Below are 27,979 nucleotides of genomic sequence, written 5' to 3' on the forward strand. Positions count from 1 at the left end.
CCACTGTCAAACTCTCATGTATGAAATAACTCAAAGTTGGCCCCTTCTGTAATAAAATTTCAGCAGTGAATAACTGGGTGGAAAAGAATACCAGATTGGAAGTAAGTGCACTAGAAAACAAATCAGTGCCAGAATGACTTAGAAAACACCTCCCTCAGGATGTACAAGGCTGCCATAGGTTGTACATGTCAAATTTTGCATGTTCCGTAGGAGGAGATCACTAACCAGTAAAATAGGCAAAGTGACAGCACATGGCTGCTGAACATTTTGTATTCTTCATGTCAGTTTAGGGGACTTTGATTTTAACTAAATGAAAACATCTATTCATGTGATAAACATTTTGGGTAAAAAAAATAAAATCTTACAAACATTAAAGACAGAGCACAACAAAATTTCCATTCCTTTTTCCTCTCATGACTAAACTATTTCTTTCCAAATATGTGACATCTGACAAAAGATTACATGAATATTCCATAAGGTGTCAAAACTTTATTGAATTCACTCAGTATCTATGAGGATTCATGTAGAATATATAAAAAAGAGAGAGTTCCTTTTTAATTTTAATTTTCAACAGAAGTACAGTAAGTTTTCTTGTGCCTTGTTACAGCATCCTCATTCATTTTCATGCAGACAATTTTTTGGTACAAAGACAAAAATAACTCAGACCAAAAGCTGAGTAATTGTAGGAAATCACTGAGGTAAGAAATGTCTCTTCCTAATAATATTTTTATCCTTCTACTAGACAAGGCATTGAACATTTTTTTTTCTCTGCAATGGAGAAGAGAAGACAGGTGTTTTGTCCATAGATTTATTTCACCAGGAAGGTTTAATACAGTTCTGCATAAAGGTCATTGTATGTACAGCCTGAAGTACAAAGCTCCCTTTGAAAACTCCAGCACAAAGACACTGCATATTGACAACATTAAACAACGATGTGGGTGGTATAGGGAGAAAAAAAGATTAAAACAAAACAGCATTCTTCCTATTGGAAAAGCAGAATAAAACAAGGCACTTTCAGTAAATAAGTGAAGAACAGAAACAAGCTGCATTAAAGATTCCACAGAGCTGATCTAGAGCACTGTAAAAAAATTCTGCAGTAATGAACAAGTAAAATACAAAAAGGCACTACATAATCCTCTCCCTGCAACTCCCCTTCCTCAACCAATTAGCCAACTGAACTTGGCACAATGGAGTCTTAATTATAAAGTGCATCTCCTGTCTTAATACATTTTGAAAAATAGGATATACACCATAGGTTGCAAAATCCCTATGTGTGCAATATATTGAAACAAAAATACATTGCAACTAGATTCCATCTAGTTATGAACTGTGCAGGAAAAAATATGGCTTCTTTACAAGTCTTAAATTGTCTCCATATAATCTGGAATAATTTTAAACAAACATGAATGTATTCGCAAGTTGGTAAGAGGTAGTGTTCCAAGTAAAAGGCAAACTCACTGACTTTACTGTTACATGGGTATTTAGCAAAGGTATCCCAGATTTTAAAAGCAGCACTACCAAACAAAAAGCATTACAGGCATGCTATCTTGGGATGAAAATACACAGTGTTTTGGGGGTCTCAGATTAGATCCTTCAGCAAAAATGACCATTTCTTTTTTTAAAATGTCCATCTATAATCCCATTTCGGAAGTCTTTTCTCTTGGTACTTTAAGTTTTCCTATTGCATTGCATTAAAATGTCCAGAGAAATAGTCTTAAAGTTTACAATATAAAAACAACACGTCCTACACTCCTATTAAACCTAAGATGAGTCCATTCTTACTTCAACAAGCATTAATTTATGGCTGTAAGAATATGAAAACATAAATACCAAACAGATGAACACATCAAATGTGTCACAGCAGTGGCAACATATGACATGCTAGTTAGGTGTGTCTGGTGACTTCACGTGTTTTTGTCACCCCACTAGGAAAGTCAGCCAAATCATCTTTGTACACTATTGAAACTTGAGCTGATTTTAGCCCTTCTTAGACTTTAATATATTAAATATATAAAGGCTAGATAAAAACTGATATCAAAGCAGCACTGGGTATATTTCTTACGTTAATAATTTGTAAGGATTTATGTAAACATTCAATATGTGCATTCTTGCTCTTTGCTGTAAATTCTTCACAGCTGCTCTTTGCCCTCACTCACAAAGTTATGTCCCAGACATGAACCTTTCCCAGGTAACAGCAGCTGCTACTGATCTACTCCTCATCAGCAGTGTAGGCTACTTCAGCAACTTCAATTTCTGGTGCAGACTTTTCAGCCAAAGAGCCACTCCAGCACGCCTCATGGTTCTCTTTATCTGAGCTGCAACAACAGATCAATAGGCTTTGTCAAATGGAAACAAATAGAATTCTCCAAAGTCACTTTATGCCTGCAAACTACAAAACATTTACATAACTTAATGAATTTATAACTAATTCCTGATCTAAAACTACCTATCCTGAGGGCCTTCATGAAACATGAGATAGCTACAGGGGTACAATAAAATGACAAATTCTTCAGCTGTTCAGAATTCATGCAGGACCAAACCTTTAAAAACATACTTTACAAAAACCTGAAATATATTATAAACAAAGTAATTGTATTTACCAGCTGTCCTCAGCCAAGGTACCCTGGTCTGCTTCTACTGCAGAAGACTCCACCTCACCACTGCACTCACTTTCTTCTCCTGACATCTGACGAGTCATTTTTCCTAAAGATAAATCCCTACAACAAATAAGAACAGAGTACCACAAATCCATACAGCAAACATTCATCTGTTTGGTTCATTTGAAACCTTGCAGTTTCTGGCAACCCAATCTCACTCCTACGTGTCCCATTTCTTTCATTACTAGAATTGCAGGGCTTGCACTGGATAGTTACTTAAACAGTTTATTTACTCCAGCTGCTTATTCCCAAACTAAATTCAGTCCTCTGGGTGCATCTCAATTTAGCAGATTCACAAAATTCCCAGAGGAGTGATTATGACTGGAGGTAAGACATTACAAGCAGGTACCCAAGCTGTACACATTTTGCCAAAATGGCAGAATTATAATCAGAACACAGTCAAAAGGAAGACAGGCAGAGTGATAAAAAGATTTCCCAGGTTTCTCATTGCAACTTCAGACACACATATTAAGTTTCAGAGCAATACATTTTCCCATAAATGATAGAGAGACAGGTAGTAATTTTGTCTTAAGAGCAATGTGAGTTGGCAGTCTGACAAGCCTGGCTAGAAATGTCAATATATAGTAATGTAAAATTATTAAAAAACCTTGCATCCCAAGTACTTCTCTGTGTGGAAAACATAAATAATTTAGTGTTTACAGCTGCCACTTGGAAAAAAAAGCTTGTGAACAATTTTGTGTTGAAAGGGATGCTACTGCATTTCTCCTTTTTAAATTAACTACTGTTGTTTCCATAGTTCTATTTTAATGTATGCATCTTAAGTAATACCTCAGCAGTATTCTCTAACATGATTACTGGCCAAATCCAGCATGATAGGCAAAGGCTTCCAAGCTCAATTGTCCCCTACTATCTCGCATGTTTTGAGTACCTGACCTTTAGAGTGTAAAGGCAGATGTTTAATCCTTGTTGGCCCATCAGATCAAAATTCCACTTCAACATGGTGAGAGACCCATTTGCTTCAGCTTCAACTACAACAAGATAAGCTGAGTTTCTCGTCAAACGGGGAAAGCTTATTTCAAATGAACTTTCTTGCCTTCATAAGTAAATGACAAACTAAATATGGTATTCAGATCAGAATTTTCAATAAGCCATAACAATTCCATTTAAATCCTTTTCCAGACATAGCCTTCTAACTTACATCACTCAAGCCTTCCATCCAAAGATGTGATTTGTTGCTCAGCCTGGGTATGTTATGACCCTACAACCCAAGAAGTAAATAACTTCTAAAGGGAACACAGGAATTTATCCCTTTGCTAAGGAAGCCCCACAATGACTGACTCAGCAAGTCTAGTGGGAGACTGAACAGCCCAACACCAACTCACTTAAGCCTGCTACAAAATTTAGCAGGCAGACACCATAAATATTATTATAAAATATTTTTTCCACCATTTTTTCCTTAGATTTAAACAGACAATCTGCAGCATCATTCTGGGCATTTCAGAACAAAGTTAAAGACATTAAGACAGGCATATAATTGCTTGATCATTATGCTCTGTCAAAGCTTTGAGTACAGATAGAATTTTAACTCGAAGCAATTTTCCCACTGCTCTCATCTCTAGCAGGGCATTTCACATATCCAGCATTTCAAAAGCAGAAGAGAATCTTTGCCTTATCTTTACAGGGCTTAAAGGATTAGGAAACATAATCTCAGTTACTTTAGAAGGAAAAAGATGGGCAAATACTTTCTCAGTCACTTGTACTAAACAACTGCTTGTTAGCCAACATATGAGAAAGAACCTACTGAAAATATTGGTTATGTGGGAAAAAATGTTTCAAATAATACATTTAAAGCTATTGCTTGTGACTATATAGAAGAAAAAAATCCAACCCATAAAATTTCTACATACCTAATTCTTCTTTCAATAGCATCTATATGGAGCTGCTTTTCACTTAGCAATTTCTTCAGTGATTCAACCTCCCTTTGTTTTTCCAGCAGTTCTTTTTGTAGACGGTAGTTTGTTTCCTCCAGGGTTTCACAGAAAGCCTAAAAGACAAGTTCAGAACATCTTCCATTTAGCTTCAGTGGACTGCCTTTATTGATTTTTGGTTTGGTTTGATTTTTTTTTTTTTCTGTCTGTAACAGAATGGTAGCTGCTTTGCTTTGTATTGATTACCATAAAGAGCTACATAAAATAATTGAAAAAAAAGTTCTGTCCTTAATGCCACAATGCCACTTTGCTTTGAACAATGGATTTATTACACTGAACTACAATGCAAATACTTTACTGCATCATTTGTCTTGCAAAACTCTTCAGAAAGAGGTTTCTCTTTGGTGCTTGGTCTCTAATTTTCAACCATTTTGCCTGTACTGAACTGCCTACTTGTCTTTCCCCTCACATAAGCTTTGCTCTCACATGACTTGGAAGTCGAAGTATCTAATTATTCCTGAAGCCCTAGGAATACTTGGATGTTCTTTGAATATTTGCATGTTCTTCCCTGACCCAGGATAAAGACAAAGTTGTGCAAAACTTGCTGCTGTGCAAAAATTGCTGTTACATATAGGACAATCATGAGGGCCACAAGACCGGTGGAAAAACATTTTCAAAAAGCTCAATGAAGCACTAAGAATTCTAACTGTTCAACCCTGGTAAGTATGTTGTGTTACTCTGCTGAGCAATGTGAAGAGCAAACGTAGGATGCAACATCCATTGAATGCAGGAAGCGACTGAAACGTTGGCACAGAGCCTGCTGATCTATTACTGGAAAGTCTAACAACAGTAATGTGCAATTCTGATTTAATAATTCACATGTTCTCACTAAATAAGTAGTGAGAATCAGGTAGGAGGCTTTCTTGGCTTAACATAACATGCAACTAATCACTAATTCATGGAATCCACTAAATAAAAAATTATTACAAGAGCTGAGTTAAGACCAATGCTGTTAAGATACTTTTAGTAAAGTTTCAAAATAGGCTACAAAGATCTAGAGGATACTATTCCTTGGTTTAATTGAAGCAGACTTTTCAACTTGAAAATCCTAAGTTACAATTCAAACAAATGTAGTGTTTTCAAACAAATAACCATCTTAGAGTTTTTTTTACATGAGTTTTAATGTGTTTTATCAACTCATGTAACAAATTTATGATAGCTGACAGGCACTGAAGACCAATCATCAGTTAAGCCACAGCTTTATTCACATCTACTCGAGCTGAGAATATGTGGCATCCAGTTCATTCTTCACATAGCATTTTTACTTTAGCAATCATTCCAGTTAAACAGTCATCCTGTTTTATCCAAGGCAGTCAAGTGAAATCCAGTGTATTTTGTAAAACTGTTCAGGGCTTCTGGTACCCTTGCTGAAAACTGGCTATTAAGAATTTAATTAAGCTGTATTATTTGTACCTTTAGATGTATGCATATGCAAATTCCCTGTTCAAAGAATAACAAAAATGATTCCACATGCTAGAATTGTTTCATTGTGCTATATGAGAACTGGAAAAAGACTTTTGGAAAAACTCATCTCTAGTTGCAATCAGTGCATCAGGTACCCAAGAAAAGGAACTCGCTCTCCACAACTAAGAAAACATCAGCATATTCTAAAGGATGCTGTAGTAGCAGAAAGATGAACTGCAGCTGAGAAAGATCTATCAGGGAATTGTGTGTAATTAGGTATCTTTTTCCTTGAAGAGCTGAACACCTGGAGTCTGGCACAGTTCCGGTGCCCAGGATGGGACCGATTTTCCCTGTAAATTTTGAAAGGGCAACAGAACTAGGCCAGCTGGAAGAAAGCTTTGTTTCCTCCTTCAGTGGAACATGAAACACTGATGTATGGGAAAGGATCTGCAAAAACAATTAGCAAGGATATGACAAAAATAGGTTACTTTAGTGCATATTTTGCCTACATTTCTGTAATTAAATTTCTGAAAGGCCAAATCCATTTCTAGTGAGGGAGGTATCTACTCCTTCCGAAAAAGAAATACCTTTTGTCAAAATCTTCTTGAACTGTAATAACACAAATGAACCAAATAGAAGCTATTATTTTTTTCCATCATAAGGAAAACAGTAACAGAAGTGGGGTTTTTATTGCTATTGGTGGTTGGTTGGTTTGTTTGTTTTCCCCCCCTATGCTTTGTATGTCAACAGAAAGGCAAAACAAAAGTGATTTTTGAGATGCCTTTATAAAAATGAAGTCCAGGAATTACTTGTCCTGTAATGTGGCATTATTTAGGAAAAAAGAAAAAAAATGGGAGGTAAGGATGTAGATGATCCTTGATATGCAGGAGTTCAGAATCCTAACAGGTAGAAGGAACAGAGCAAAAAAGTAGGATCACAACTATGGGTTTCAGGTGAGCCAGACTTCAGTCTCTTCAGAAATCTGCATGGAAAAAAGAATGCATGGGAAACCACCTGGAAAAGAAAAGCAGTCCAGAAGAGCTAGTGGATATTCACTCATCACGACCCTCAGGCTCAGTTAAGGTCCAGCTCAACAAGCAGACACTAAGCACAGGATGCAGGGAGGCCTGCATGGACAAGAAAGGAAATCCTAATAGAACTCAGACATTAAAAACAAGTGTACTATCACTGGAAGCACAGACAGGTTATTCAGGAGTAGAGGGTTGCTGTCTGATCTTACAGGGACAGGGTTAATAAAGTCAAGGCCAACCTGGAGCTGAATCTGGCAAGGCGTGTGAAAGGAAACAAGAAAGGATTCTGCACATATGTAAGCAACAAAAGGATGACCAGGAAAACTATGGACCTGCTGAACACAGTGAGAGAACTTGTGACAAACCACACTGAAAAGGTTTAAGGTACCTGATGCCACCTTCGCCAGTCATGACTGGTAAGACCAGTGTTGAGGAATCACAGACCTCTGCCACCAGAAGGAAAGACAAGGAAGGGCAAAACAAACTTGCCCTCAGTGGAGAAGGGTCAGGTGAGGGAGCACTTAACCAAATTGCACATACATAAGTACACGATGCTTGACAGGTTGCACCCATAAATGCTGAGGGAGCTGCCTGGTTTCATGCTACTTGTCCACCAGGACCTCAGGTCTCATGATTTAAAGATCATAATCAAAGGTAATTAAGCGACTAAGGAGTAGGAGGAGAAAGCTGGGACTCTTCAGTATGAAGAGAAGGCTCAGGGTGATCTTATCAAGATTTAAACACGATAGGAGGGAAAAGAAGAGGGAGACAAATTGTCCTCAGTGGTGGCCACTGACAGGATAAGAGACAATGAGCATAAATAAAACACCAGGAAATTAAATCAGAACACATGGAAACACTTTTTTACTGATAAAACACTAGAGCAGGTTGCACAGAGAGGTTGTGAAGTAGCTGAACTTGCTTGAGTAGAAAGGTGGGACTAGATGACCTCAAGAGGTCTCTTTCAACCTCTATCACTCTGCAACAAGGCAGGGTACCCCTTAGAGACCAGAATTTTGTAGCAGCTGTCTCTAAAAACTTTAGAGAAATGGTTAATAGCCAAAACTACAACAGCACTGTTATTTCAATAGTTGGTTTTAATTCCTCTGGTGGAAGACTATAACCCTGAGACTTTGACAGTACAAATGATCAAAATCTCTATGAAGAAGGCACTTAAATTTCTTAAGTAATTACCTGAATAATGCTTGTATTCCTTAACTAATTTTAAGCAACTTAAATAGATAAAATTAGAAGTGATTGTACAGAAATAAAATTAAGCTCATAACAACAAAAACCATATCAAATCCTCAAGATGCACATAGTAATGTAACAAGAACCAAAGCACTCCCAATTTACATGCAAAACAAACTGGTAAATATAAATTTAGTTGAAGAAGAATCCCGCAACATTTGAAATTTCTACAGTATTAACAATGAATGTGTTATTGCAAACCATACTGATGTTCTATACAGCAAGAAAATTGAGGCAACCTGTTCTAGACAGACACGAAACAGCTTTGCATGCCAGTGAAATCTACTTCTACATTTCATAGCAAGAACATTTTACTACTGCAAGACAGACTGCATACACATTGTGGTGTGTTGAATGTAAACTTACAAAAACTCTTATTGTCCAGTAGTCGCCTTAAAACCAAAATTCATCCACTGGTCATAAAGGGCAAAAGGAAATTGATTATATCTTGGGACAGTAATGATGTACAGCAGTCAAATATTACCAGTGTGCACCAATAATCAGACTATGCAAGTTTTAGAAATACATCCATTTGCAAATTTTTGTGAAAGAACAGAAATAAAAATGTTTCACTCCATACCATTCAACAGGTATTACATTATTCTCACAATTACTGCCTTTCACATTCTGTTTTTATCATATAAAATGACAAAACCTTACCCTGCTCTCTTCCAGACTGTCAAAAGGACCCGGAGGATCATCCAGACAAAGAAATTCCCTCACTGCAAGACTTTATCAAATAAAAGAAAGATAATTAGGTACAAAACTCCAACAATGCTTAAAGAAATACTTCCCTTGTGTGATCACATTTAAGGGCCACAAATATCTATTTACTCCCAAGTATTCAAAAAAATGTTACCAAACTATGACATCTCAGTTGTACGTATCAACCAAGGACAGTATTTAACATATGACTTAAACTGCACAAGTAAGTTAACTTAGAAAATAAATTTTTTATATCTTAATAGAATGTGTTGCTATATGACAACCGACAAGCAGGTTTATCACTTCAGTATTGAAGAGCCTTGAAAAATTCTGGTGAAAAATATGTCCTAAAAGATGGATGAAAAAGCATGCTGCTAAAATCCATACACAGATCCCTACAGGAAGTACCAGTGGAACCAAGCATGGCTACTAGAACACGCATTTATGACTCCACTATGCTATGACAGATACACAATATATATTTTTATATATGTATAAAATAGTAAGTTATAAAACAGTCAGAAGTGACAAGGATAATGTGGCACGGATGAAGCACATAGCATCTCTAAACATACATTTCAAATTAATAAATTAATGCCTTTAACTTAAAACTGTGTAGAATTGTGTAACAATTGCCACCTGTCTCAGTGCAATGTTTTGCAAAGGTCAGAAGAAGGAATTCTTAGGTGCTATTCTGTTTATTATAGAGTATTTTGAGCATCTTGCTCATTCTATCTTCCAAGTTTAGATTACTTTTCACAGAACTCTTCAAAAACTCCAAACATGTCCTTTCACTCATATTTCTAAGACCTTCCTGCTCTGCTGTATTCATTCTTCTATAAATAGCTTCCAATCAGAATAATGTATTCACAATTAATTAGCAAGTAGTAACTTATCAGCAATTATGTTTGCACTCACTACTATAAATCTTTAAATCATCTCCTATCTGCAACAAAAGCACAAAAATAAAAGATGTGAATTCAAACTAATTTCCCATCTCTTCCTCCCACTTACGTCCCCCTGTAATCCTGGAGGGAACAGTCAGTGACCTGCTGAGCCACTTGGATCCTCACAAGTCTGTGGGACCAGAGAGGATCCACCCCAGGGTGATGAGGGAGTTGGGGAAGAGCTCTCCAAGCTGCTCTCCATCATTTACCAACAGTCCTGGCTCACTGGGGAGGTCCCAGATGACTGGAAATTGGCAAATGTCACACCAATCCACAAAAAAGGACAAAAGGAGGACCCAGTACACTGCAGGCCTGTCAGCCTGACCTCAGTGCCCGGCAGGGTTATGGAGCAGATCATCCTGGGGGCAATCACACAGCACCTACAGGATGGACAAGGGATCAGACCCAGCCAGCACAGGGTTAGGAAGGGCAGGTCCTGTCTGACCAACCTGATCTCCTTTTGTGATCGGGTGACCCGCCTGGTGGATGAGGGGAAGGCTGGGGATGGAGTCTACCTGGACTTCAGCAAAGCCTTTGACATTGTCCCCCACAGAATTCTCCTGGAAAAGCTGTCAGCCCAGGGCTCAGACAGTAACACTCTGTGCTGGGTTAGGAACTGCCGGAGGGCCGGGACAGAGAGTGGTGCTGAACGGTGCTGATCCAATTGGCGGTTGCTCACCAGTGGTGTCCCCAGGGATCAGTGCTGGGCCCAGTTCTGTTTAATATCTTCACTGATGATTTGGATGAGGGGATTGAGTCCATCATTAGCAAATTTGCAGATGACACTAAGCTGGGGGGGAGTGTGGATCAGCTGGAAGGCAGGAGGGCTCTGCAGAGGGACCTGGACAGACTGGAGAGTTGGGCTGATTCCAATGGGATGAGGTTCAACACAGACAAGTGCTGGGTCCTGCACTTTGGCCACAACAACCCCATGGGGAGCTACAGGCTGGGGACAGAGTGGCTGAGAGCAGCCAGGCAGAGAGGGACCTGGGAGTCTGGATTGACAGGAAGCTGAACATGAGCCAGCAGTGTGCCCAGGTAGCCAAGAAGGCCAATGGCATCCTGGCCTGTATCAGGAACAGTGTGGCCAGCAGGTCCAGGGAAGGGATTCTTCCTCTGTACTCAGCCCTGGTGAGGCCACACCTTGAGACCTGTGTCCAGTTCTGGGCCCCTCAGTTCAGGAAGGAGACTGAGGTGCTGGAGCGGGTCCAGAGAAGAGCAAGGAGGCTGTGAAGGGATCCAGCACAAGTCCTGTGAGGAAGGGCTGAGGGAGCTGGGGGTGTTCAGTCCGGAGAAGAGGAGGCTCAGGGGAGACCTCATCACTCTCTACAACTCCCTGAAAGGAGGGTGTAGCCGGGGGGGGGGGGGGGGGGGGTTGTAGGGCTCTTCTCCCAGGCAGCTATCAGTAAGACAAGAGGGCATGGACTTAAGCTCTACCAGGGGAGGTTTGGGTTAGATATTAGGAGAAAATTCTTTACAGAGAGGGTGATCAAGCATTGGAATGGGCTGCCCAGGGAGGTGGTGGATTCTCTGTCCCTGGAGGTTTTTTAAGATGACACTGGATGTGGCACTCAGTGCCATGGTCTGGTAACCACAGTGGTAGTGGGTGATCTCAGAGGTCCTTTCCAACATGGCTGATTCTGTGAGTAAAATGGATATGTCCAGAAGAATAAACGTGCAAAAATACCCGATGTATATATATCATCTACTTACATCAGGTCAAACCCAATTTTTTTTTGTTTTACCTACAGTAGCTGACAGAAAACTGCACCTTTTCCTAGAAGATTTCAAAACTTCTTGAAAGCTGTAGATTATTTTATGTTAGGAGGACATCATAGAATCACAGAAAGATTTGGGTTGGAAGGGACATTAAAGATCATTTAGTTCCAACCCCCTGAATGGCCAGGGACACCTTCCACTAGACCATTTTGCTCAAGGCCCCATCCAACCTGGCCTTGAACACTTCCAGGGAGGGGGCAGCCACAACTTCCTTGGGCAACCTGTTCCAGTGTCTCACCACCCTCACAGGAAAGAATTTTTTCCTAATGTCTAGCCTAAATCTCCCCTCTTCCAGTTTTAAACTATTTCCCCTTGTCCTCTCAACTACACACCCATGTAAAAAGCCCTACCCCAGCTTTCTTGTAGGTCAAGAAACCTCAAAGTTACAGGCGACTGAAACATTAATTTGCTATCTAGAATATGTACCTGACGACATAAACATTCATTTGAAGCTTAACTTTAGGCTTTGAGAGTCCACTTTGCTCTTGGCTCTCTGCTCCACATGTTACACCTCTTCCTTTCCTTTAACAAGTAACAGGAGAAAATTCTGCCTTCAAAATATTACAGAAATGTTCTCAATCATGTCACAGATATTGCTGTGTGTGGCTTCTTTCTTTGCTCCTCTGCTGGCTGACATCTTTCTCAAGAGGGGCAGCAAGGCCAGCAGACACAGCACTAAGAAGGGCAGCAAGGGACAGTGCTGCACATGGGATCCCCAAGAAGGCTCAAGTATCTGGCTGAGTTCCTCTGCTCAGCCTCCTTCTTACACAGGGTGGAGACAGACAGGAGCTGTGTCATTTATTTAAAGCCAGATGACACTTCTGTTTAGCAGGTTAAACTTCTTTCTCCCATTTCACGAGTTGTATGAAATTTTCTTGAACACGTGAAATTCCGTGGTTGGGTGTCAATTTTATCTTTCACTGAATTTTCAATGCAAGGCAAAATAAAATATAGCCTCTAAATTTAGTCACCTGCACACCATCCTACATTCTATCTTTAAAATATTTTCTGAATTTGGCTTTCTTAAAAAATATGTATACTGAATGAAATTTCCTGTCACTTAAGGGCAACCTTCCTGCTGTCAATTTGTCTCAATGATAAGAGAGAAATACAAGAGATTTCTCCACAATGCAAAAAAGCTTTTGGTGTGACCCAAGCAGTTTGAATTATTTGCAAAATCACAGAAGTAGATGGTGAACTTTTAAGGAAGAAGCAGGGTCAGATGCTCACCATTGCTCACACAGGGTGCAAATATTAATTTCAAATAACAGTAACTTCTATTTTCTGATAATGGGGTAGAAAATAAGACAGATCAAATCTCCCAGTTTTAATCCCTTCCTGAGGAATCGAGACCTTACAGAGATCCAAACATTAGAACATAAGCTATACCAACAACAGGTTATAAAGCTTATTAAACAACTTGATCTTCATGGAGGGCCTTACTGAGTCAGTTTTCTTTAAAATCACATTTCAGTTAACAATCTCTTCAAAATACAAACTGATTACACAAACATGTAAATTCTATTTTCTATCTGATGAGAGATGTGGTCTAGAAGTTACGCTTTGCAGGGCTTTTTTGGCCTTGGGACAAAGACTATGTTGCCCAATAGGGACCATCATCAAGATACAAACAAGCCAGCTGAAACACCAAGCTAGATGCAACAACATGAAAGTCTTCATATCAAGTAGATAAAAAGTCCACCCAGCTCACAAGTCTGTCTCCAGCAGCATAACATTAGCACTATTTAGAAACACAGTTTCTTTTTGAAACTATGTAATCTTTCTGTCTCTGACATTTCACAACCAAATTTCACAACTTGGTAAGACATATATAGAGATGACTATGAATCACCAAAAATATTAACATTCTTTACTCACCTTCCCTATCCTCTCGATGATTTCATATGCCCTGTTTAGCCATCCCTTCCCCAAGACACACTAAAAAGAAGAGGACTCTTCTTGCAGGGAAGTTTGTAGCTTTGTATGTTCTTCCCTTCTCTGTGCTTCTAATAGGCCCTCTTTTGAAACCAAGAGCTGAGTTTTAGCACCGGACTATGTGGAAGTGTGGTTCAGATCCCCACAGCAATAACTTCTTTTCCTTTCAAGTTCCCATTCAACACTTTCTATGCAACTTTTTGACTATTACTGAATACTTAACCAATTCAGAAAACTGTATTAATACCAATAGTTTTTTCCAGGTTGTAAAAGAAATGAATGTATGATTTTGTATCTTTGTGCCTACAGTCATTTTACACAGTTCATGACATGAGATTTTGTTAGTCACTCAGTGACTTGGGATCTTTCTACAGTAATTCATTATGTCACTATCTCCTGACATTCTGAACATCAGTTCATAAATGTGATTCAACGCTCCATCTGTAATACGCTACATTTCCATCAATCCTCTTCACCTTGCCTTTCAACCATTTTCTATGACCTCCCAGGTAACTACTTGTAAGATACATTTTCCTCCACAAAAGACAAAACTGCCTTTCCAAGTATTATTTTTATTTACCTGGTCACCAATTTGAGTTTTTTGTTACAAGCAGTACCAACAGTCAGACTTACTGATCTCTAGTTCCCAGGCTCAACAGTCAAATGCCACATAAAAACGTGCCAAATATAATAATAGCCATTCTACTATAAAGTAAAGTAAAGTAGGTATGAGCATTATATGGTCCACACCACAGCACAGCAATTTTACATTTTAGTTCCTTAAAAATTCTTGAGGGAATGCTGTTTCCTCTAGACGATTTCTTATTCTTAATTTTTAATGATGTTTCAGATGAAGACAGTTCCACATACTGATTACTCAAAGAAACCCTGGTACAGCAACCTCACAATTTTATTATTTCTGGCATTTGAAAAGATTTTTAGAACTAACTGCTCTGCCTCTATCAACTTGCTCACTAAAACTCTCTTTTGGCTTGTATGAAAAAGATTTTAACATTTAATTTACCAGAATTATGTTCTACCTGTCTTCCAGATCTGGTAGAATCTTCTACTTTGTATGAAAGATGATACTGTTCAAAGAGACTTCTGCACTTTGTTGCTTAAACACATTAGGCTTTTTAGACTCTTCTTAAGCCTATTTTGATTTGTGGTTTACATTTACTTATGTAAAGCAATCTATAAAGGTAAATCTATTACTACCACGCCATGTAAATTTACACATTTTGTTTAATACACATTTTAAAAACTAAGCAGGTAATACAGTACCTACTTTCATTATGAAAGCCTAACATTCAATCCCAATATAAATTAACACTGTATCAATTCTGTGCTCAGCATAGTTTAGGAGTAAACATGGAATTAGCATTTCAAATATTACAGCTTCTAGTTAGTATTTAACCACGTACAAGTCAAAATATTGCAATACTTCTTTTTGGTGAGGTTAAGATGAAATTAATCTATAGGTCACCAAGCAATGCTATTAACAACCAAATGCATAACCTGCATGCTAATGGAATTCCTTGCTACACTGCTCCAAGATACACTGCTAGAGTCTAGAAACTATACAAGGACTATGAACATAAAAGAATCCAAATCTGTAAGCAAAGTGTAACCACATACCAGTTAGCAATATCCTTGTGAGCTACTAAGTTCTGGAGGAATGCCTGTAGTCCCAGCTGTCGATCTTCCAGGAAGTCAGGGTTATAATTATCCTTGAACCAGCGCTTCGGTGGAAGGGCCAAGCGAAACCCCGGGAACATATCTTTTAGCTGAAATAGAAATCAAAGCCAAATGAAGAAAACCAAGAAGAAAAGTCTTGATGAAATACTGGATTTGACACAGGCACTGACTTCACTCAGAATATGGCATCTTTGTCTTCTGTTAAGGTCAAGTACAAGGTAAGTTTCAACCACAAGCTCAACTGAAATTATATCATGAATTGTGGACACAGTACTATCACTTGCAGTGCTGCATTACACAAGCAAATGACCTCTCGGTTTTACCATGTAAAAACAGGAATGAAAAAAATTGCTTTGTAATTTAATGCCTCTGAGTCTGCTACTTAATGCCTTTGAGTCAGTAAATAAAATTGTATGTAAGTAAGAAGTACGGGTAAGTATTGTTTCTTCTAAAGCACTGTGATAATAAGTACTGTGTATAAATAAAATATTTAAAAACCAACTACAGACCTACAACTGCAACTCATCTTTTTAGTGGGGCTAGCAGAATGAATTACAACACATGCATGAAATACTTCCAGTAAAAAGCAGCTCCTTGTACACCCATGAAATTAACATTTCCATATGCATGGATGCCCCTCAAACCCTAGCACTAACATGCAAAACTGCATTTCTGAGTTACTTAAACACTAACAGGGTATACTCAATACTAAAACTATCTAGAATTTTTTTCTGAATTAAAAAATGAAATATGCAAGTGAATGGAAGCATAAAATTATGTAACAATGGACCTGTCCAATGCATTATTTCTACAATATGCATGAAGATTAAAAAAAGAAAAAAAACTGTTCATGAAAACCAATTTTTTGAAGTCTTTTCTCAGAAGATATTCTTGACAGAAAAAATCTTGAAGGATTTACATCCAAAAGGAAAAGCAAAGGGATTTTACAAAAAATTATGTTCTCCCACCTGCCAAAGAATTGCTTAACCATTTTCTGAAGACATGATCAAGTCAACATCTATCAGGGATGTACTCCACACATCTAATATATTATACGAATGTTCCAGGGACAGGGATTTCAGAATCTGCTTTGAAAACTCTTTAGCACTCAGTGCTTACATAGCTGCAAAACAGTTCTTCAGTAGGTGCCTTGATCCTTGCATGACAAAATTTAAGCCTTTTGACAGTAAGCTTTACTTATTTAACTAACCTTTATGGACTCTTTTCTTTATTGCTAACTCTTTCAGCAGATTAAGTTTTTAAAGTTAAAAAGAGATAATGTACCTTAGCTAAAACCTCTCCCAAACAGTTTAAAGGAAGAACCATGCAAGTGGATGATACTCACTCATCTAAGTACCATTTCAAAGCACAAGGGCACTTTTTTATCACAAGCATTGTATATTCAGAGACCAGTGTAACTATTGGTTTGTTATTTATAGAGTGGTTTATTGTCAAAGCCTTGCTTTTGCTTTTTATTCCTGTGTTCAATTATTTAAGCATATGTTTTCCTCTTATTGAATTTCATTTTGACATTAGATTCTTCTTAATATTTTTAATTTTTTTTTTGGTCATCTGAAGTTCCTCCATCTCTTATCATTAATACCATATAAGTAAGCATCCTCTTTGCTCCAGAATCCCTTTAAAGTTAATGCAATAATTAATAGATCTGAACCCAGAAAAGATAACAAAATAAGTTCCTGTATTAGTTGTACAGAGGACCACAGATATATGTTCCTCAGAAAGCTTTTCAGCCACACATACTTCTACCTAATGGTAATTTCACTGGTTATGTAGATCATGTAATATATTTCTGAAGAAAGAGTAGGAGTATGCCTACCCACAGACTACTTTTGCAGATCAAGAAAGTATGAGAAAGCTAACTCCTGTCAGCAGACTAATTTCAACAGCACAGTCCTCAGGCATTCTTTCTTTAACACTCCTCAGACACAGTGGGAAAAACTGTGGGTCAGACAAGTTATGCTGGCTGTCATAGCTTGCTTGGATCCAGCATCTTTTCTACATGTCTCTCCCCTAATCATCACATGATAGATTATGCATCTCACATGAGGCACAGCCTCAGAGAGGAACAGTTAACTTCTTGGTTCTGTAATCTGTCCCTTTCATTTAACATCTCTGCAGATAGTGATTGATTATTCAGTTCAGCTGGCATTTAACACAAAGTTTCTAATACCATTTTAGAGAAAGAGTATTTTTCATGTTGGATTTCTAGGAGATGGGGGTACAGAAAATCCTGAAAATGGCATGTGACTTCATATCTATATTTGCCATCAGAAACAGGGAATTGCAAGTGTTGCACAATGCCTTGTGAACCACTAATGTGTGCATATAATCATTTACTCTTCAGTTTCTAAGAAATCATGCTTCTTACCATACAGAAATGCCAGCTCCAGGAACTGAAATGAAACTGAAACCAAAATTCTGAAGCTTACATAAAATTACAGAATAGTAACAAAATAAAAGCTTAGATGCATCCTGAAAGATGAAAAAGCTTCAGTCAGTAACAAAAAGGAAAAATAAAATTCCTCCTTTTTAATAGAAATCCTAATATCTATAAATTGTGCTAAAAGTTGAGCATTTCTATGAAAGACTTGTAAAATCTAGATATCTATTCTGCAATGAGTACCTGTGTATTTTGATTTTCCAAACTACTGACAACCACACCAAAAGACAACGCATGTAAGCCATTTCTTGGCCTGCATCTGACATAGCTGACCAAAATGCAAACTGCTTTATGAACTGACTTCTGAAATTTGAGTTGGAATCCCCAGAACATCATGATCTTTTAAGTAGTCAGGCTTTTGCCAGAATTAAGGCATTTCATAACTTAGGAAAGACTAAATAAAAACTAAGAAGTTTCTGAACAAATAAATCTATAAGCTAATTCATATTCACCCATGTATGGTCTAAGACTGCACTGGTGTTTTAAATATAGCCTGAAAGATTAAAGAGGTCAAACCAAGAACCCAGAAAAATGTGTAAGTTCAAGTCTGTGTTCAAATTGTATCAGAATTAAATTATTTGACTAGGCACATTGATCCAAGAAGAAGAAAATGTATACCATAACCCCTTACCATCCTTTATAGGTAAAAGGAGTGTTTGACAAGTTACAAAGTTGAACTAAAAAAAAACAAAACAGAAGAAAATGTGTTAAAATTGCAGTGAAAGCTTATTCTCTGGAGTGGGCAGTAGGACTTAATCTTGAAGGTCTTTTCCAGCTAAGGTAATTCTGTGGTTCTGTGACACAGAAAATGGTAATGCTGTTTTTCCACTTCTATGCTTCTATAGAAATAATGGTAAGTGGGATAGCCAAATACTATTTACCAATTCAAAACCATTATGATTTTTAGACAAACATTTTTTGTTTTAAAATGCTCTACAAATATTAAGTTGCTGACCTAGTGGAGCTCCTATTTACCTGGTGTCTCTGTGTTCAGCTTTAAAGATCCAACACAGTATTTCACAGTTAACTTCAAAGACAAAGAAGAGAGCTGAAGACTGACCAGCATACAGGACCAACAACTTAAGCTCATGATACTTACATTTTATCATGAAAAAAGCACAGTTTGTTGCATTTAAGAGGGCTGAATAATTCTTGGATCATTCCTGCAAAGAATACAGTCCCCTAGTTCTAGTCCAATGCAAGGAATACAACTATTAGAATTCATTCTTTTATCACACAGATCAGAAATAAAGTATGAAGCATGCCAACAGATGAAGAAATACCTTTTTTGCAGTAGCTGTGGTTATTTTGTTTATCTCTGAAAAAAATGAGGGATCACAGGTTTTTCATTCATTAATGTTGTATGTGCTTTGTATGCAGTAAAACCAAGAAAAAATAAAAGGGACAAAAATGTGAGATAAAGTGGAAAATGTAAGAGCCAGCTGAGAACTTTGCCACTGTGTAATTCTCACCTTATCGTTAAGCCTGGAGAAGTCAGTGTATCTTCTGAAAACCACCCAACTTTCTTCTGGAGTTCTTTTTACCAGTATTTTGTATACCTGTGTGGAAAAAAACAGAATCAGAAAAACATGCAGAATTTTAGGCTGCATAGTCTGGAAGGCTGGTACTACCCTCTTTTTCTTAATGAAGCAAAACTAATGGATAAATTTTATTTTTTTTAAACTCCAAGTAAGAATTATCAGTACAAGCAATATAAATTAGTTTCAGCTTCTGTAATTCCTAGATATATTGAACCATTTTCTGTTCACAATAAACAGTTTGTGAAACTGCACCTCAGCAAAAAACAAATCTCAGCTAGGAAAGAGGTAAGTGAAGTATATTTTGTTCTACTTTAACCTTTGCTGAATTACAGTTTTACTCATCAATCCTTGAGGCCAACCTGTTTTTACCATGAGTATAATAACCAGTAACTGAGTGTTACATTGTTTTAAAATGTCGCATCTGGCTTGACTAACAAGGAAAAGGGATGCAGGATAAAAAGAACATCCCACCTTGGTTCCATTTGTTTTAAACATTAGGTTTTGTCTTTCCAGGTGACCATTTGTCTAGATAACTGCATCAGAATTGTTAGACTGAAGTAGTGGATCCTTTGAATCAAGATTTAGCAATGCAACAGCATGGGAGTACTATTCTTCTATTTAAAAATAAATGGATTAAAAAAATAAATTACTGTCTAGGAGGAGTGATACACAAAAGCCTGAACACAATGCATCTAATAACAATTTGAACTGGGAAATATTCAGTGGTGTCTAGTAAAGAAGGGCGCTCATGCCACAACATTATGCTTTTCAGTGTAAGGGAAAAGAGCCTCTGTAATTGTAGAGGCTTTCCCAGTCTACGTATTCTCTAGTTAAAAAAAAAAAAAAAAGTTATTTTTGGAATCATAACGATCAACACTCCTTATAAGTCATTAAAATTAATTTTATTTAAATAATTTTCTAATCTGTTATATAGTAAAAATCTTTTCCAGTATTTCAAAGTTCTCACAGCAGGTTGTCTTAGCTGATAATTTTTTCTTGTTGCAGTCCCAGCATGTAGTAACTCCAGTACTAGCCAACTTCTGTACATGTGTGAGATTGTTTTGCATTTTTGCATACTATATCAACTTGCTGATAGTTAGAACAGGTGACTAGGTTGCAAATTAAAACAATATGTCAGCATGTATTTCTCTAATCTACTTTTTAAACAGAATCACAATTTCAAGCAGCATCATCTGTGGAAGTCACGGACTGTGGTAGAGGCAATATTTCAGTCTTTAACAAAAAGCTGTTACCTTTTAAAATTCACACCCCTGTGAAGTAACATTAAAATGTTACCTTGCATTTTCTGTGTAAACGTTTGTACAAATGTTTCAGCATCCTTGTGGTACCAAAACATAAACAGTTTTATTTTTTGCTAGTACACAGTAAAACACTAAAAAAGAAGCTCTGGAATATCCTTGCTAATTTACTTGCTGATCAGTATTGGGTTTTTTAATATTATTTGTACAGAAGTTGCTTACAAGTGCAGGTAAAAAAAAATCCAGATACTCTCACCCTCACATTGAATGTTTTCCATGTAAATAACAGTCAACTTAAAAAAAAAAAAAGTCTTAAAAAAATTATGGTTGTAAAAAGAACAATAAGCTCAAGACTGCTGGCCAAAACCCACAGAAAAAAAAGCTCAATTTGAAACAATTATCTCTGCCAAACTTAGAAAAAAATTTTTTTTCAATTAAGAATTAAAAAAAACTTCATTATTAATAAACAAGAAAAACAAGATAATTACAAAACCAACTGTCAGTTCTCTCACATTAGGTTTTGGGGAAAACCTAAAAATTAATTCAACAAATTCAAGTGATTGAAGTCAATCCCAAATTACCTTACCCAATACAAAATAATCAATGAAAATAGACCAATATTTAGTAACAATCTCGGTCTGATTCAGCATCTCATTATGATTTCTAGTTGGTTTAAAAAAAGCACTAACTGAACACTCCAGGGCTACCAATTCATTAAGACCAGCTGCTAGAAACAGAGACATTCTTCATCAGTCTTTCTCTCATAAGCTTCAGCAGCCACCTACTCCAACATGCACAAACATTTAACTCTTGAAGTCAGTACATTATGAAGGTTAAGTAATCCAGATTCATATTTTTGGGAACTATGACATGCTGACAAAGAGTAAAAAAAATTTCAGTAATTGAGTCTCATCTCTTTTACAGATGATATCAATTTACTTTCCACTGCCTTCCATCTCACTGATTCTGCATTGCTCAACCAAATTTTCTAGCACTAATTACACGCTGGTTTTAATGCACAATAGCAAGCTTATTTCCAACATGCAACTGAAAACAAAGTTAATTACATGCTTTCAGAAGCAAATACAGCAACAAAAGTGAATTCAGAACATTCAAAAATGCAACCAATCATATTAATGATGAAGACAGTTTCATTTGTACTGTAACATGGCCTTCTACATAAAATTACAACTTTGACCCCTTATTTTAAATTCAGTGGAAAATATCTACCATGCACACTGGAACATGCCTTTGCATACCTTCAGACTAACTCCTGTCGACCTAAAAATACTAATTATTGTTCTAGTTCTGAAGGTATTATTTTAAAGGAATCTTGATCTACGTGTAAAAAAAATTTGGCTCTTATGCTAACATGCATGAAGATGTTAAAACTGAAAAACTCATGACAAGCTGTAATTCCCAATTAAAAGTAGCATTATTTAACTCTCTGCAAAAAGCACATGATCATTTTACTAGTATTTGAAATGCATGAGGGCATTTGCTTCCACATTTTTCTAATATAAACAAGTATGAGAAAAATTAGTCTGCTATTTCCTCCTCCTTACCTATTCATGATTAATGTTACTCTCCTGAAGTAACATACTAATTAGTAACAAACAACTTACATTAGTCCCATAAGCATTGCTGAATTATCTCAAAGAAATGTTTCAAGAACATCCACAGAAACAAATGCCTCAGTGTATTTATAGCATGTAAAAAAATTGAATCACCAGCTACAGTACATTTTGAGAAAAATCAATGAAAATCAGATAAGCTGGTGTTCTGTCATGAGCTGCTGTTTACACGACATCTAACTGCTCTTTTCAGAACAGCTTTCCCCCGTACTAGAAATTAAACTCAGCAATGCAAGAAGCTGTAAACTACAGGTAGGCACTTGAATTCAAATGCTGTACGTTACTTCTGTCTGTTAAAGGAAAATATCAAGACATCTTAGATTTAATTTAAAAGACTACATTTTAGTTAAGACATTTAACTATCCAGAACTTCTAGAAGTTAAATTTCACAAGAAATTGTCACTCTGCAAGGAATTTCTAACTTTTCCAGCAGAATTCGATACCTGAAGTAGAATAAATCCCTTCTATTCCACATACACAATTACAGAAAGACTACTTCTGAGTCTAAATTTTCCCACTTGTGTAACAGGAAGGATATTTTCCTGTCAGATGGCAGTACTTTAAAGCTAAATTCATATTTGTAAAGTACTCCAACATCCCTGAAAGGCAGGATTAACTATTGAACAAAAAAAAAAAAAAAAAAGGAAAAAAAAAAGTCCATTAAATTGTTATCTTGTGATTACAGGATGAACTATACTATCCCCAAAACTTACAGTGAATTTTGCCCGTTCCTCCATCACCTCATAACCCAGTATAGTAGGCGTGGACGGTCGATCTTCCCAACTCCTGGAATCTGCATTCTGCTCTATTTCTTCTACAGGCTGAGTGCAGTACTCTATGGATGTATCCATACCTGTAAATTTAGTCCTAACAAGTGGACTACTACATACAGATGACATAGAATCGATCTGGTCAGATGTGCTCATCTTTTTAAAACTATCAATTGTAGAGTCCTCCAGCTGTCCTTTTGAGGAGCTGGAACTCGTTGAGATGCTCCCAAAAGAAGAACTTCTTTGGCTTCTGTTTGTAAAGCTGGATGATGAACTTCCAATAGGAATAGGGACAGGAACATATGGTGTTGCCATCCTTCATAAACAAAACCTGCAGTTTTTGGGTCCAGAAGTTTAAGGTTCATTCACTGTATAAGCCATGTTTTCTCTTCTTTCAAGAACAGTATCTGCAGTAAAGAACAGAAAATGTTTTTAAATTAAAGCAACACTAAGCTTTGGAAACATCTGTATCAGAGTGAGATAGTACATAGCTGTAGTGATGGTTACACTTTTTTTAACAGGGATTTTGACTTCATATAAAATGCTGGACAGCTTTACAGCTATCAAAATTAAAAAGACAGAAAGCTAAAGATTACATAAGAAGACAAACTTTTTATTTATGACATAAGTACTACACTTTGGTTTTTTAGGCATATAAGAAGCTGGTATAGTTTTAGTGGCTGTTTAATAAAACAGTACAAAAGCTTTTCTTAGAATTGCTTCTGTTAATATAGCTGGTGCAGACCACATGAGCCAAGCATGCATGCAACAATATACACAACACAAATCAAAAGACAACAGTTAACAACTTAGGTGAAAACCGTATTTGCATACATTACATATTTACTGAAGCATAATGAATCAGTTTTCAAAGCAAAATGTTTCTTCAAAACAACTCTGTGCCATATAATGCAGACTTTTGTAATTATGTTAACTGGGCACATTTTCAGTAGCGTGAATGGGAGCAATTAAATTTTACAAGCACACACATCAAAACCAGTATTGTAATAGCAACTAGTTTTACATTCCTGCAGATTAAAATGGAGAAAACAAGTTTAGGGAAAAACAATAAATAAGAGACTTGATTATTTCTTTTTTGAGAAAACCATTTCAATACAAGATTAATCTTGTGTGCATGTGTATACATTCTAAAAAAAGCAAAAGAAAATTAGGACATCAGTATCCAACTGCCAAAGAAGCACTATCTACTTCTTCTAAAAGCATACCCAGAGTTCTTACAAGGTGCAAATTAGATCCCACCTCTTTGGATAAATAGGATTTCAGTCATTACCCATTTACCCAAAAGTTTACCAATCAACCATGAAGCTATAGGCAGCTCTGAAATGGGAAATCACCAACCTGATTCATGTTATATATATGTATATATATATAATGTTTATATATTTACAACATTATATATATAAATATATAATATATATAACATGTAATATGTATACAATATAGCTATACAACACACACACAGATATGTGGATATATATATATAAAAATCAATCACCTACTGGAGCAAAATCCAAATTAGTTTCTTAATTGCCAGGGTGAAGTGATGCTTGCATTCTCTTGCTCTAAATGAATCTTAGCATACATGAATAAGGAAATAAATATGAGTGAAGCAGCACCAACAAGTAAAATGCTCTTAAAGGAATTCCTAAAGGGAACAAAAACTAAACTTTATTGTCTCAGTTACACAGGGGAATCTTCACGCATTCTGCATGTCAGAAACCTCAGGGAACTTGACCAAAAAGAACAATTTCAAACTGACAGTGTCTCCAAAGGAGCACCTCTGCTTCACTATGGGGTGAGGGTGGACACTCCACAGCATCCAAGGAAGCAGAAAGGTCAGTATCATAAACCCTTGGTGATCGACTTTGCTGGTCAGGTGAAGGATTTGAACAGCAGCTTCTATTGCAGCATAGTCCTGTGCTTGGTTTTGTGACTTAATTCCACATATCAGGCAGATGACCTGCTTCAGGCTCATGTAATTTGAAAGAGGCAAGTCACACCTGTCATGGGGACAAGATCTTCTCCTGTAACTAGACTAAGATTTAAATCCCTTTTTTCCAAGTCAGTATGCTTTCTGCCTCAAACAATAAAAATAATATATATTTTTGCAATTGGTAGGAATATGGGGACATTAAGTACTCTCTGGTAGATTTCATCTAGCAATATTTTTGGGTGTACAAAATACCAAACAAGGGACTCCTTTTTCCCTTACCACTTAGGTGACTCTTCTGTTACCAGTAGAAGAAACTGTGAGCACCCCCTTAGAGAATGCTGCACACAGCTATGCTCCTGAGAAGTGTGGGATTAAATACTTAAGAACAGAAGAACCCAATTGAGCCCAGGTTTGCAAAAAATCAAAGGATCTGTAAATTAAAAAAGGAACTCTGTCACTCTTGAGAGTACTTGTAGACAGTGTCTTTTAAAGAAGAAAATGCCAGTCAAGAACTCCAATATCTATGCTGCATATGCTTCACCAGATTTTGTCAGACAAGCTGTAATTCAGCACCTTCGACTGAATGCTTATTAGAAACTGGACAGCATTAGGCGTGCTCCCAGGGTGCATTTTCTGGTTTAGTTTCTTTTGTATGCTGCAAGACCACCCCAAATTGTGAGCTAACACACATATAAATGTTGACAAGCACAATATTTACTTCAAAAGGACAATCTTGACTCAAAATAACACAGCAAACACACTCATAGATAAACAAATGAGACTGAATCTATCGGTACCTCACAGATTTTCTTTGTATCTTTGTTTTCTTGAATAAATATATTACTCATAAATACATATGCATATTTGCAAATCCATCTTAAATTGTAAAAGTGCAAAAACTTCCAAGGATCTAAAATATTTATATGCTATAGAATGCAATAAGGTTTCCAACTGCAATAGGGTTTAATTTGAATTTTATGAAGGCTAAGTATTAGAAAAAGAATACAATACTCAAATGAGGGTCACAGCCAAGCTTTGTTCTAATAATATAGAAGTTCACTGCTAATTCATGTATTAAAAGGAACAGAAAATAATTTATTGAAGAAACCTTTTAGCAAAACTGTCTTATTCCTTGCTTACATCATCAGTGCAGCAAGAAGATTTAGGAGCACAGTCCAAAAGCTATCCAAGCTTCACCAAGTACTGGTCTTGCATGTCACTGTGCTAAACCAATAGAATCATCGCACCACACAAACTTTCTAAACAAACAGATGGCTCACAACGCCCAAGAGATAATCGAGCAAATATACCCACTTTCTTGTTTAGATGTTTTTTTAGTAATTTTTTTTTTTTCTTGTTAAGAACTCACATCCAGTTTGTTTCCCAACTGGAAGTTAAGAAAGGTGTTAAGAATGACAATGGTAAACTGATTAAAAACAAACCAAAACCAACAAACATTTGCTGGAAGTACCAACCTGCTAGATCTGAAACAGGATGGGACAGAGTCCCAGGCACCCTACCGTCACATGCTGCAGAACAGCATGACACCAACTTACCCTACCGGGTGTTTACAGCAGCCACCTCCCTTTTTGCGGTGAAGCAAATAGGCTGTAATAAAACCACTTAAAAAGGGTTTGCCTCCAGCTTGCAGCTATCGCAATTCCAAACCCTTTTAAGCTAATGGTTTGCATGTTCAGTGAGAAACATGTAAGCCACACGATTCAAGGATAATAGATTAGAAACAAAACAATCCTTACTTAACAGTTCTAATTGGATTTAGAAGACTTTCAGCTATGCAATACTATTTGTGATCTGGTTACATACATTAAGTCTCTGGACAAGGCAGTCAGCCTAACCTCTGCTGTACAGGATTTAAGCACTACTATGGAAAGTCAGCTGAAGAACCAGGGGAATACTTAATATAGGTAATTTGCTAGGTTGTTTTTTTGCAAAGCTTTTTTTTAAATAAATCATTTAAATAATTTTGTGCTCACTTCAACCAAGTTCCTTAACAACGTAATTCACCTGTTTAGCAACTCAGAATTGGGGCCTATTTATCACACCTCACATAAACACACACAGAGCGGGACAATTCCTCACCCAAAGAACCTGTTACCGAATTAGTTACTGAAAATTACTCCCCCCCCGCCCCCTGCAATTCCTCAGTGGGACGCGCGTACGGTGCCTACCTCTCTCTCTCTCTCTGTGATTTAATGGTTCTGAAACAGATGAAAACCAAGGACAATCTGGAGCTATCGTTCAGTCAGCTCTGAGGCGGAGGGAACCGGCGGCGGCGGACGCGGGGCGGGCAGAGCCTCCAGAGCGCTGCGGCCGCGCTGCCGTCCGTCAGGGCGGGCCAGGTGCGGAGCAAGGCCCTGGGAAGGACGCGGCTCCCGCCGCCTCCGGGCCGTCACGCCCGCAGAAAGCACCGCTTTTACGCCACTCCCGGAGCGGCCGCCCAGCCGGCGGTACCGGAGGGGCTGACGCCGCGCAGTTGCACAACCTCGCTCGATCGCAAGGCTTGTGGCACCGGCAGGTCCCACGGGAGCGCCGGCTGAGGAACCACCTCTGAGCTCAGCCGCCGCTTCTCACCCTCACCCCGCCCCGCCGAAAGGGGTGTCCGGCCCCGACGGTTGCGCCTCAGCCCTCGCGGCGGCCCAACCGCCGGCGGTGCTCCCCCGCGGCGGGGCTGGCGAAACCGCCCGCGGCCACCTCCGCACAGGTGCGCGGGAGCTGCGCCACCGGCCGGCGCAGCGGGGGCCAGGACGGACCGGCCCTGCCAGGGACGGGTCGGGCGGTGCAGCGCTCCACTCCCCCCCAGCCCTCGCTCCCCACCGCCTGCTCCCCTCGCTCCACACAGCCCCTCCGCCGCTCGCCCCTTCCCGCCTGCCGGACGAATGCCCCCTCTCACCTTCCCGCCGCACCGCCCACCGCTCTCCGCCGCGCCGCCACCGGGGCCGCCCCTCCCGCCTCGGACGGCCCCGCCCCTCCGCGCGCCGAGAGG

General features: G+C 38.0%; 1 protein-coding gene and 1 long non-coding RNA gene across 6 annotated transcripts; one reads left to right on the forward strand and one right to left on the reverse strand.

Annotated features, from left to right (window-relative positions):
• Positions 1 to 474: 474 nt before the first annotated feature.
• Positions 475 to 27,976, reverse strand: SNX16 (sorting nexin 16). 5 transcript variants are annotated; one of them, XM_071737852.1, is made up of 9 exons: positions 25,255 to 25,357; positions 24,261 to 24,359; positions 22,965 to 23,428; positions 19,290 to 19,376; positions 15,297 to 15,445; positions 8,953 to 9,022; positions 4,526 to 4,662; positions 2,601 to 2,717; positions 475 to 2,315 (listed from the first exon to the last, which is right to left on the reverse strand). In XM_071737852.1, the coding sequence occupies exons 3-9, from the start codon at positions 23,334 to 23,336 to the stop codon at positions 2,210 to 2,212; spliced, it is 1,038 nt and encodes a 345-aa protein (XP_071593953.1). In that variant the 5' UTR covers positions 23,337 to 23,428; positions 24,261 to 24,359; positions 25,255 to 25,357; the 3' UTR covers positions 475 to 2,209. The 5 variants fall into 5 exon arrangements, with proteins under 5 accessions (XP_071593953.1, XP_071593952.1, XP_071593950.1 ...); XM_071737851.1 differs by having other exon boundaries at positions 24,248 to 24,359; XM_071737849.1 differs by lacking the exons at positions 24,261 to 24,359; positions 25,255 to 25,357 and adding an exon at positions 27,887 to 27,975.
• Positions 15,441 to 25,410, forward strand: LOC139793328 (uncharacterized). The gene is made up of 3 exons (XR_011724587.1): positions 15,441 to 15,574; positions 24,731 to 24,877; positions 25,262 to 25,410. It is a non-coding gene; the product is annotated as an uncharacterized lncRNA (long non-coding RNA).
• Positions 27,977 to 27,979: the final 3 nt, after the last annotated feature.

The sequence above is a fragment of the Heliangelus exortis genome, chromosome 2, assembly GCF_036169615.1.
Source record: "Heliangelus exortis chromosome 2, bHelExo1.hap1, whole genome shotgun sequence".
Classification (NCBI taxonomy): Eukaryota; Metazoa; Chordata; class Aves; order Apodiformes; family Trochilidae; genus Heliangelus; species Heliangelus exortis.

Coding starts and splice junctions, on each gene's coding strand:
- SNX16 (XM_071737849.1), bottom strand. CDS start 23,336: ATGGCAACACCATATGTTCCTGTCCCTATTCCTATTGGAAGTTCATCA. Junction 19,377..22,964: donor AGGAACGGGCAAAATTCACT/GTAAGTTTTGGG, acceptor TTTTCCACACAG/GTATACAAAATACTGGTAAA. Junction 2,316..2,600: donor ACCTTGGCTGAGGACAGCTG/GTAAATACAATT, acceptor CTGTTGTTGCAG/CTCAGATAAAGAGAACCATG.